The 12360-nt window shown below is 44.3% G+C and overlaps 1 protein-coding gene across 1 annotated transcript in view; it reads right to left on the reverse strand.

Moving 5' to 3' along the window:
* The window catches only part of tmprss6 (transmembrane serine protease 6), a 15656-nt gene that overhangs the window by 1361 nt on the left and 1935 nt on the right, over window positions 1-12360 (reverse strand). Inside the window, exons 2-17 of the mRNA XM_031878344.1 lie at window positions 11973-12096; window positions 10901-11043; window positions 10150-10217; window positions 8367-8551; window positions 8237-8278; window positions 6882-7086; window positions 6632-6768; window positions 6438-6550; window positions 5698-5807; window positions 4719-4861; window positions 4510-4608; window positions 4181-4294; window positions 3813-3929; window positions 3296-3464; window positions 2625-2902; window positions 452-588 (exon numbers count right to left, since the gene is read on the reverse strand). Of these exons, the coding sequence (XP_031734204.1) occupies window positions 452-588; window positions 2625-2902; window positions 3296-3464; window positions 3813-3929; window positions 4181-4294; window positions 4510-4608; window positions 4719-4861; window positions 5698-5807; window positions 6438-6550; window positions 6632-6768; window positions 6882-7086; window positions 8237-8278; window positions 8367-8551; window positions 10150-10217; window positions 10901-11043; window positions 11973-12096 (2184 nt within the window). The remainder of the gene's footprint in view (window positions 1-451; window positions 589-2624; window positions 2903-3295; window positions 3465-3812; window positions 3930-4180; window positions 4295-4509; window positions 4609-4718; window positions 4862-5697; window positions 5808-6437; window positions 6551-6631; window positions 6769-6881; window positions 7087-8236; window positions 8279-8366; window positions 8552-10149; window positions 10218-10900; window positions 11044-11972; window positions 12097-12360) is intronic.

Genomic DNA, 12360 nt, shown 5'->3' on the forward strand with positions numbered 1-12360 from the left:
AGTAGTTACGTTAAGTAGTCACGTTAAGTAGTCACGTTAAGTAGTTATGTTATGTTGTTACGTTATGTTGTTGCGTTACATTGTTACTTAATGTTGCTACATTATGTTGTTAGGTTACGTTGTTACCTCACGTTGTAGTTGTGTTGCCTACACCGTACCAATCTTTTCACAACTTTAACGACATGGAATTGTGCGTTTCTGGAACAGTGACATGAGCCTGATACAAACTTATTTTTGGTCTGGAAACGTCGTCAACCAACCGCGGTTTGCAGAAACGTACGATGCCGATATTTCTGTCGACTGGGTTGGAGTTTCACCTTTTATTTCACGCAGTAATCTAATCCACCAAGGACATAAAATCATAGTGCAGCTTTAAATTCAAACTGCATTGTGATGAAATGAAAAGGGAGCACTATATATACTGGTTCACTTTTTACATGCTTCTCTGTACCTGACAGGCATCCTTGTCTCCACTGCGGTAACCAGCGCAAAGCATTCTGGGAGTGACCAGGTGGCCGTAGGAGCGAACGCAGGCTTCCTCGCTCACCAGGCGAACATCCACCTTCTGAAGCACATTACTGGCACTGCCTGAAGAGGAGAGGGTTCAGAGAGGGTCAACGGGTGACACCCAAAAGATTGACAACATGTTCTTTCTCTTCCATTTATACAATGAAGACAACGTCTGCATTCACTACCCCTTCCTGGTGTTGCTGTATTTGGCTACATGGAAAACGAAAAAGGTTTCTTAAGTCCACAGAGAGCTGAAATTCAAAAGCAACAGTCAATTATGTCACAGAAAGCCATCACATGATTTCTACAGCTTCAACAGAAACCACTAAACGTGTTTATGTTACCGGTTCTCAACCAGCAGCGACGTTCTCACCCTTTCAATGACAAGAAACCACTTCACTTGAAATATAGTCTCGTAACCGCACTTTAACATCTAATCCACCTCAGCTTTTCTTGAAATGTTTGTGAAACTGTGTTTCTGAGGATGGTTTCTAACACATTCTGTCTCAAACGGCCATCTTCTGTTCATCAGAAACCACAACCCACTCTCTTCACCCACATCCCTCCATCTCCTCCTGCGTGTCTAATCTAAACGAGCTGGTTTCAACCCTCTAATTCAAAGTGCTACTGAGGATATGGGGGTTTTACTGGCTGCACACAAAATCACTTCCTGCGAAAATACTGCATTATTCTGCGAAATACCATAAGCCATCGGAAAAAAAGTTGACTGCTCATCCTGTGACAGAAATAAAAACAACTTTGGACATCAACCTTTATGAAAGAGTCAAAAGCACCAAATAACAGTCCATCTTAAAATGTCTCCTGGTGATAAACCTGCACATTTACAAGGCGGTCAAATGGAAATGATAATGGGAATGGGATGAAAAACAATTCCTTTACCTGTAGTTCTGAGGAAAACGTTGAATCGACGGCGGTTTTGCAGCATTTAAAGTGTTTGTTTAAAGAATGACTGTGATGACCTGTTCTCACTCCCAACATTGACCCGTTTTAGATTACTTTTATTACGCAACCAACGTACTAAACTAACACCACGTACGCAAGTTACATAACAAACATACTGTAACCCAAAGGCGATCTAACCCTAAACCTAACCGTAGTTTATTTTGAAAAGATACTCTGCAAACTGCAAAACACATGTTACTTCATGCAACGCTACGTATCCTCACACGCGTGTCATCTTATGGAAAGTAATTTCTCATTTTTTCGTGCTTTTTCCTACAAAAGTCCAGCAACACGAGTCAATTTCTGCTCGTTGCGTGAATACAGTCTTTTCAAAATAAACTTCTGTTTTCACGGGAAACTACTTGTACATGTTGTGGAAAGGATTGTTTGACTAATCCCGCCGAGTGTGTGTTCATGCCGTCTTTATACTTCCTCATTCGTGATTACGTGGATAACACGTACAATTATTTCGTGGCACATTACTTTCCGTAGGTTTCGCTATGAATGCTGGGTGAGAACAGCGTGTTGCGTATAACAGGCAGAAACTCACACGCCGTCTCCAAACGTCCACAACTGACACCAGAGGACACGTTGTTCAAGGGGTCAGAGGTTAAATCTGAGAAAAGACAAACTCTCACTTCCTTGTGTAGCCATTCTCCATCCATCCAGACTGTCACACCTGTCCCAGTCTCCTCTCGTTTCCTGCAGTCACAACTTCCCCTCCTCTTCCCCTCCTCTTCCCTCACCTGACCACATCCTCACCTGCTTCCCTCTTCACTGATCAGTGTCAGTATATTTAGCAGCCCGTCTGCACCCACACTTTGCCAGGTTGTTTTTGTCGTGCATGTCTTTTGCTTTGCAGCCATTTCTGATTTAGTACCAAAGAAAGAAACACAAAGAACTTGTGGAACACGCGCACAGAGACGGATTCATTAAAAAGCTGGTGCAGCTCGATCCTGTTCTTTACTTCCCTCCATAGTAACATTTATTCAAATGAAACAAGCTCTGAGATACAACCTGTGATTAAGGAGTGAACTGGTGAATCTCTGCCACTGATTCTGGTTTAAATACTAAATCCCATCTTCTACCACCTCCACTACTTCCACTACTTCCCCCCCCCCCCCCCGTATCCGCTCCCCTTCCCTTCTCACCCCTCTCTCGGAGAGCCCCCCAGCCGGTGACCCAGCAGAGCAGGCCCGGCTCCAGCTGGTGGGCGGGCGGAGGCAGGCAGGCGGGCCGAGCGTGTCCGGCCAGCAGCGCGGAGGCGGGTCGGTCCAGCTTCAGCAGGGCCAGGTCGTAGTCGTGGGACTCGTCGTCGTAGTACTGGTGAAGGTGGATCCGCTGGACTCGCGCCACCTCTTCGATGGAGCTGCTGGGGTTGAGCAGGAGTTTCCCCAGGTAGACGGTCCACACCGAGGGGGAGTAGAGGCTGCAGGAGGAAAGACTTCTTATAGGGGCAATAAATAACTTTTAAATATAGTTCCACCCAACGGACACTTGAGCAACAGTTTCTATCTCTCAAAAAGCTACTTCCTCTTTCCGAATGTCCGCTGAAATAACAACACAAGCTTTTGATCATACAGGGAACATTAAACGATCACAATCGTTCATCCTCTGCAGGATCTCGCAGCTGTAGATTTGCTCGTGGTCCAACAGAAAAGAACAAGCAGCCGGACTGAAGGTAAAAAAAAATGCGGAACTCATTTCAAAAATGCTGAAGCTGCTTCAGAGCTTTGATGAATAAACATCTTTAGCTGGAAAAAAATAATCAGAGCGCCTTTGTTTTGAAGGTTACATTCCTCCACTTCCTCCCGTCTCTTACCGGTCGTCATAGAAACAGTGGGCAGCGGAGACCACCCATTGGCTGGAGATCAACGCCCCCCCGCAGATGTGTGTTCCCCGCACCTGAAGGCTGGCCTGCCATGGCCACTCCCCCTCCGTGGCATTGGTCCCGCCCACTATACGGCTGGAGAACTGCCTCAGGCCGCAGTCTGAGTACACACACACACACACACACACACACACACACACAGAAATACTAAAACACAGAAAATAAATGCTGAATATGTGTAAAAATAATCAGCATAGTAGTGTTAAAAAGAAGACCAAGATTTTTGCTGGATAGCTTTTTTTAAATGTATTATATTGTGTTTTTTATTATTATTTTGTGAATTTGTTTTCAAAATAAGATTTTGTTGTTTTCTTTCTTTTCACTTTATGTATAAAACCAGGTTGACATTAAGTCTCAGGAAAGATTCACTCTTTCAGAATCTCATCAGTTGATCACAACCAGTTCTGGTTTCCGACCCGCCAGATAAATGAACCCTTTATCGTCTCACCACACTGCTTCTCGTCGGAGGCGTCGGGGCAGTCGCTGACGAAGTCACACTCTGGATTCGGCTTCTTCAGACACGTTCCATCAGCGCACATGTAGGTCATATCTGTACACTGCACACCTGCACACACACACACACACACACACACACACACACACACACACACACACACACACACAGTGTTGCAGCCTCCACACACCACATTTCATGTTGATTGTTTTTCATTAATGTTGCATTTCTGATACACAGCACATTTTGTTTAGAGGTAAAAATATAATGTTGAAAACTAGATTTTGGTATTTTGTGAGTGTGTGTGGTGTGCTCCTGTCGGTGCGTGTGTACGTGCACGTTTGCAGGTTTGAGTGCGTTACCATCAGTGCAGTTCATCTCGTCCGTTGCTTCGGGGCAGTCTGGGAGTTGGTCACACACTTTGTAGTAGTCCACACACTGACTGTCCTCTGGACACTGGTACTGTGCCACACACACTGAAACACACACACACACACACACACACACACACACACACACACACACTCATTTTCTCATAGACTTCTATACAACCACAGGAGTCGCCCCCTGGTGGACACTAGAGAGAATGCAGGTTTAACACATGAAGCTTTGAAGAACCGGAGGTTGACGTCTGGCTTCGACAGAATATAATGTACAACACATTCGATTACTTTAAGACATCAATAAATACCACAGTTCCTCTCGTCCAGTCCGTTGGGACAGTCTTTGATTCCATCACAAGCAGGAACACAGAGGCCGTTAACAGAGCACAGAAACTGACCTGGACACGCTGTAAAACACACACACACACACACACACACACACACATTACAAAAATGTGTTCATGAACACGAGTAAAACACAACAGAGACGTCGCTGAGCAGAACATCCACATCGTACGATCTGATAGGTTGAAGACTCCGTAGCGCAGCTGAAGTCCCGGCCCGGTGAGCGACACCTCCGACCTCATGACGACGGCGGTCACCGCGGAGAGCAGGAAGAGGCGTTCACTGTACGGCTGCAGGCCTCTGGAGCCACACAGTCTGAGAGGAGGACAGAGACACTGAAGTCAGAGGATCAAACCCCAGAGACGTGTCCCTGCAGAGACAACTGGCTCTGGTGGACGTTTGAGAAGTTTCAATAACATGGAGTGAACCTTAAGAACCACACTCGACTCCCAGTTTGTCACAAGATGTATCAGATTGAACATAAATATAATGTAAAGTGCCTCTTTGAAATAAAGAAAGAGGACTCTGCTGCCCCCTGTTGTTCAGCACTGAGCATCTTTACTGTGTAATTCAGATATATGTCATTCTATTTGTGTTTTTTAGGTATTGTGAAACTAACTGAAAGGTCAACACATCACATCCTGTATGGAAACATTCTACATACGCACACACACACGCTTCCTGTCACACATAGGTGGCGGTTATAAATACACAGTATTTAACAAGCTGATAAGACAAAGCATTTTCTGATCTCTCTGCTCTGATTTGTACCAAGAGAATCATTTTAGTTATTTTCCATGTTGTCTATTTCTTGCTGCCACCTGCGCGAGGTGTCTGGTGGTTAGCAGGCTGAAGAGGAAGCAAGAACATCGACATAAAACATCCATGCAGATTAAGATGTGTTTTATATAGAAGTTGTGTTGTGCAGACTTGTTGATCTCTATTGAAGGTTTGGCACATTTTTAAAGCCTTTGCAAGTGGCAATTTTGGGCAAGAAATGCCAAAATGGCCACAAAGACACTGAAAACAACTACAAAGAGACGCAAAACAGATGCAAAGAGACTCACAATGACTATGAAAATGGGGCAGAACAACCACAGACAAAACACCAAAAAGAAACAAAATGGCCAGCTCATCGAGGTCCAGCCTACCTGCGGTTCTGGATGGTCCACCGTCCCTGGGTGCAGGCCTGGTTGTAGCTGGCTCTGCTCAGCTCGTAGCCCTCAAATTCCAGAAACAAGCCCATCCCTACACCGGGTGTCTGAGATCACACAGGACAGCAAACACAAAAACACAACGTTACAACACATACTGACATGCATGGTCACCAGGAAGTAATGAATCAATCACTCAATACATCAAAACGTTGGAGTCATATGGACGACAGAGTGTCTTACACATGGATGGATTACTGAACGGGGCCTACCGGGCACAGGCACAGGCCCAGGGGCCCAAAGACTCAGGGGCTCCGCGGGGCCTTCACTTACAAAACAACTACAGTCAAACAGACACGTACCAACCAGGAAGAGGCTTAGAAAATAAAACGTCCACAAATAGATGCAAAGGAGACTCACATCGACTATGAAAAGGAGCAAAACAACTACAAAAAGACACAAAACAACTACAAAGAGACACATAATGACCACAAAGAGACACTGAACAACCACAAAAAGACACAAAACATCGACAAAAAGACAGTAAATGATCACAAAGAGACACAAAATGACCACAAAGAGACCAGATTAACTATAAAGAGACACTAAAGTACCATAAAAAGGACATGAAATCACTACAAAGAGACACAAAAACGACCACAAACACACAAAGTAGACAGAGAGATCCGTAACTACAACAGAGGGCCCGTTGTCTCATAATCGTCCGACGGTCTTACAGTAAAGCTCCAGGTACAGTTGGTGTCGGGGGGGTAGTAGCTGGGGAAGAAGGGCGTCCTCAGCGTCCCCTGGACCCCCGATACTGCCTTCAGCTCTATAGTGGAGTTACAGTCTGAGAGAGAGAGAAGATTTTCAATCCACAATCAGATGAAACATTGCTGAACTAGTCAAAGGAAGGTTGAGGTGGTCTTACCCTGACGGTCCCAGGCCTGTGCAGACAGAGAGAAGGGGTCCTTGTAGTTGTACAGACCCTGTTTCCAAACCACCGTCATCCACTCGCCTGAAGACAGGACGTTCACCACGCGCTCGTGTCTGCTGCAGCCATACACACTGGGAGGACAGACGGGAAGATAACTCAAGAGTTTAGCGAATAAAAAAGGGTAAAAACATCATAAATATTAGCCTGATATGTCCCAGCTGATATATCTGTGGATGAAACCCACGAAGTGATGAGGTGGGAGTCGGAGGGGGTGAGGGAGTCGTACACCACCAGCCTGTCCCGGCACTCCGGCAGCAGCCACTCCATGTGGAGCTCCAGCTGGGATCCAGGGCCGGCCTGGAGGTGCCACATGCAGGAGGAGCGCTGCGTGTCGGGGCCCCGGAGGGCCGAGGGGCTGCTGGACACCACCTTCTGGTAGCGGTAACAGTCTGGTGGAAACGATGCAAAGAAAGAAAAACAGAGTTCGAGTTGAGCTCATGTGGGATTTTGTGTTGGAGTAGATTCAGGCCTTGATTGTATGTTTGGATTTACTGTATTTATTAAAACACAAAATTAATTGCCATCAAAACTATTCATGCCAAGGATGCGAAGAGGTGATTGTTTTTTTAATTAAAGGTTTGAATAGATTCTGCAAAGTATCCTCATACAACAGTTCGTATGATATCTTATCTCGTTCATTTTTCCTACATTTTCCTACGAAAGTCCAGCAACACGTGACAATTTACGCCCATTACACGAATAAATTATTTTCAAAATAAACTTCCCTCTTCACAGGAAACAACTTAGCTAAGTTTAGGCAACAAAACTACTTAGGTTTCGGAAAACATCAGGTTTGGGTTAAAATAACTACGGATGTGTCGTTTACGTAAGTTACGTGACAATTAAATCAACTTTCTGTGTCACATGAGGAACAAACGAAGGTAAACAGTTATGCAGTGTTTATGTCCTGGGCTTTTATTGTGAAAGTTAAGAGAAATAACGGCAGGTTTTGTAACAAATCTTTGGCCAAATGTTGGAATTACAATTTCCATGTCCGTCAGGTGACGCCATGAAGCCCAAAAATACTTTTTCCCCCGTTGACTTACACTGAGAAAGAGACTTCTGTTACTCAGAGGATCGTTTATTTAAAAGGTAAATCAACCTTCCTCCTGAGGGCTGGGAGGCGGGGCTAAAGAAAACGCTAGTGAGCATGCTCAGTGGGCCCAGAGATCGTTGGGTAACTTTATACACCGGGGTCAAACTTTCATGGGAATGAACGCTGAATCCAGTCCTCTTCATACGACCATGGTGGGTCAGGTCTGCGCTGCCTTTGTCAAAGTTTAAGGAGTAATAAAGTTTTCCCTCTTCATTCATGGAGCCGCCTTGTTGAACACTGCGGTGAATATTTTGGATATGTGATTGGTTGATGTCCATATTTGTGGTGCGAAAGCTCAGGAAAATTAATCCAATTAAGTTACTTTTTCACGTTCTATGTGAAAGTACTCATGACAAAGACAGTTTGGGCTGCATGCTAATCACAGTTCAATCACATTGTTAATTGACACAAGCAGAAAACATAAAAAAAAAATAGTGCGATACCAAACGAGGCTTTCAAAAGCTCAATAACTTTGGAGTCGGTTTCTGTGGAACAAAAAGACAGAAGAGACGATTTAAAACCAACCAAACACTTTCCTGCTCACACACATTTCATCTCCTGTCTCACTCTCACCACTGACAGACAGCGAGGGGAGGTGCAGGAGGTATCCGCTGCAGCTGGCCGTCCCCTCCCCCGACCCTCCATACCCCCTCAGGCCCTCCTCCAGGCTCCTGGTGACCTCCTCCAGTGTGACCCTCCCAACATGGCTACCCGGCACCGACATCACCATCCAGAAGTGAGCCACAAGGCTCCCCTCCCTGCATGACACAAAGCCAGGACCATGCAGATGAAATCACGTGCCTCTGGTTGAAAGGTTTCAAGTGTGCTGTACCTGTAACCACGCCCATCAGTGATGTCACAGTGTACCACAGAGTACACCGCCACGTCACTGCAGCGAGGGGAGTGAATTTGACCACTAGACGTCAGCAAAACAATATTTTCAGCTGATGTTAGGTCGCTCTTTAAGTGCTGATGCATTGTGAAGCCACTATCTTTAAGATGAGTTACTCCTACAAAAGTCCAGCAACACGTGTCCATTTCCGCTCGTTATATGCATACAATCTTTTCAAAATAAAATACTGTCTTCACAGGAAACAAGCAACAAAACAGCTTGGTTAGGTTTAAGAAAAGGTCGTTGTTTGTGTTAAAATAACTTCAGAAGTGCCGTTACTTAAGTACTTAAGTACATAGTACTAACTACTTACTACTTACTTAAGTACTCAAGTACGTAGTACTAACTACTTACTACTTACTTAAGTACTTAACTAAGTTATTCGAGGTATCATCTTACTGTCACAGTCTTGTTTTTGGTTTAGTTTGTTTCCTGTTTTATTTTGAAGTTCTCTGCCTCTTGCGTCCTGTGTTTGTTTGACTTCCTGTCTTTGTGGTTTTTCTCGTCAGCCTCGCTCTGTTCCCTCGTGTTTCTTACACCAATCAGCTCTCAGCCCTCGTGTCTGCCCACCTGTGTCTCCTGGTCTGATTAGTTTCTTGTGTATTTATAGTCCTTCTGTCTTTCGTCTGTTTTGTGGATCGTCTGCAATGTTTCCTGTTTGTGTCCCTCGTGTCGTTGGCCTATTTACCTGATCCTGTTTTGTTTGTGATTTAGCAAGTTGGATTTTCAATTCGTCACCTTTGGACTCATCGTCCTCGTAATAATAAATAAAATAACTTTATTTATATAGCACCTTTAAAACACAGTTTACAAAGCGCTTTGACCAACGAAGCAGCAAAAGCAGCAATAATAATAAGAACAGAAAGCTCAGTGAGGCCCAACAAACAAAGACGACTATGGTGAGAGTTAAACCCGGATAAAACAAAACAGTCGATACGATACAAATAAACTAAGAAATCAATTAAATGAAATCAAATAATTTAGTAAAATAATTTAATAAAATCAACAAATAAAAATAAAGTAGTAAAGCGACGTCACATAAGAAGTGAAGTGTGAAGTCAACATTTCCTCTGTATATTTTGGGGCCAGAAACCAGATGTGCTTTAAAAGTGCTTTGTAAGTTTTGTTTTGGTTATAAAAATCACCGTTAAACATCCTTCTGCTCCTCAGTCTTTTCAAAGCAACAAAACTACTTTAGTTAAGTTTAGGATTAAAATAACTACTAAAGTTCTGTGATAAAAACATCAACATTGACATGTTGTTTGACACGGGGAACAAATTACGGTCTTTATACTTCCTCGTTCATGATTACGTTAATAACATACAAAATCATTTTGTAAAGATCCATTAATTACCGCGCATTATTTTGTGTAGGTTCAGCGATGAAGCTCTACTGTATGTCTCATCTTGCAGCTATTCTCCCTGGTTATTGTTACCGTTCATGAAAAAGTTAGATCCACGTACCCAAAGGCGAACACAGTGGTATAGTTGAAGTACCGAGAAAGAGTGGAGCCCATTATTATCTTCTTTACCTGAAAGACAGAGGAAGACAATATCACCTGTTTACAGGAGTCAGAACCGGCTAAACACGGATTGTAGACTGCGTTTACAACAGAGAGCTGCAGGAATGAGTCCTGAAAAACAAGAAATGACTTTTGCATGTACGGTTCCCAAGTCAATGTGTCTTTTAAATCTAGTTATGGTTAGATCAAAAAGCATCGTTCAAAATCATAAAAGTGGACTTACGGAAAACAGGGTTAATAAACAGTAGACATGATAAGGTGGTTTCTTCATTTTTATATCTGCATCTGATTCCGTCTCTCCTCAAACTCGTTGCTGACTAATTTAGAACAATGTCTAAGCACTGGTTGGGCGGAGACGGATAGAGTTTGTGGCATGAGATGACAAAGGAAGCGCTGGTTTCCACCACTTTCAATCACTGCCGATGAATACCTACTACTGCTGCAGAGTCATTTGTCCTGTGAATTAATGCCGATTATAAGTGAAGACAAAAGTCAGACGTTAGTGGGGGTTTTGTCCAGTAGTAAAAGAGGCTTCATGGAGTTGTTTTTGGAGTACTGCTGCTTTCCTTCCTCACCAGGTAGTTCATTTGCATTGTGAAAACTACATGTAAACACAGAAAAGCAGCAGCAATCTTGGTCCCTTAGGAGGTAATTCTACATCAGCGTCAGAGGAATTCATAGTCCCCACTCACCATGATCCGTACCCCTTTGGCCTCCTTCTTGAATGCGGGGCTGCTGTGAGAGGACAGATCGGCAGAGAAGTTCCTGTTGAGGATGGACAGGTAGGCCGTGTACTGCTGCTGGACTCGAGGCTCCAACACCCAAACCCTGTACTCTGTCACAGAGGAAGGTCCACACAGCGTTCAATAAACACACAGCGATGCTAGCCGAGACTGTGCTTTGAGCTAAATGCTAACACGCTCTCAATGCTAACAGGCTGATGTATAGTGGGTATAAAATTTACAATAGTCATCATCTTAGTTCAGTGTGATTACTGCTAATTAGCAGAACTCCACCACGGTCACGTGACTTCACGTTAGTCTGTAAAGGAACTCCACCACGGTCATGTGACTTCACGTTAGTCTGTAAAGGAACTCCACCACGGTCACGTGACTTCACGTTAGTCTATAAAGGAGCTCCACCACGGTCACGTGACTTCACGTTAGTCTATAAAGGAACTCCAACATGGTCACGTGATTCACGTTAGTCTGTAAAGGAACTCCACCACGGTCACGTGACTTCACGTTAGTCTATAAAGGAACTCCAACAGGGTCACGTGATTCACGTTAGTCTGTAAAGGAGCTCCACCACGGTCACGTGACTTCACGTTAGTCTGTAAAGGAACTCCAACACGGTCACGTGACTTCACGTTAGTCTGTAAAGGAACTCCAACACGGTCACGTGACTTCACGTTAGTCTATAAAGGAACTCCAACATGGTCACGTGATTCACGTTAGTCTGTAAAGGAACTCCACCACGGTCACGTGACTTCACGTTAGTCTGTAAAGGAACTCCAACACGGTCACGTGACTTCACGTTAGTCTGTAAAGGAACTCCAACACGGTCACGTGACTTCACGTTAGTCTGTAAAGGAACTCCAACACGGTCACGTGACTTCACGTTAGTCTGTAAAGGAACTCCACCACGGTCACGTGACTTCACGTTAGTCTGTAAAGGAGCTCCACCACGGTCACGTGACTTCACGTTAGTCTATAAAAGAACTTGGGGACGATGAACAAAGTAAAAAAGAGGAAAACTCTGTACCCAGGAAGTACCAGGCCAGTGTGGCTCCTGCGGCGACGAGGATGATGATGAGGAAGGCCAACACACACTTACAGGACCGAGCCCTCCTGGTGGGTGGAGCCACAGTTTGGTCACCAACTTCTACCTGTTGAGAACAGACAAACACTGTGACTTTCTACTGGGGTTGAAAATCTGGCAGTCTGGAGGGTCTTTTCACGCAGTGTCTGAGTGAGGGAGCATCGAGGCACTGAGGTGGTTTCCATGTGGATTATGTTCCATGTAGATTATGTTCCATGTAGATTAAATTCCCTGTGGATTATGTTCCATGTAGATTATGTTCCATGTGGATTATGTTCCATGTAGATTATGTTCCCTGTAGATTATGTTCCCTGTAGATTATGCTCCATGT

This window comes from Anarrhichthys ocellatus, unplaced genomic scaffold, assembly GCF_004355925.1.
Source record: "Anarrhichthys ocellatus isolate YVR2014 unplaced genomic scaffold, GSC_Weel_1.0 scaffold174, whole genome shotgun sequence".
Lineage (NCBI taxonomy): Eukaryota > Metazoa > Chordata > Actinopteri > Perciformes > Anarhichadidae > Anarrhichthys > Anarrhichthys ocellatus.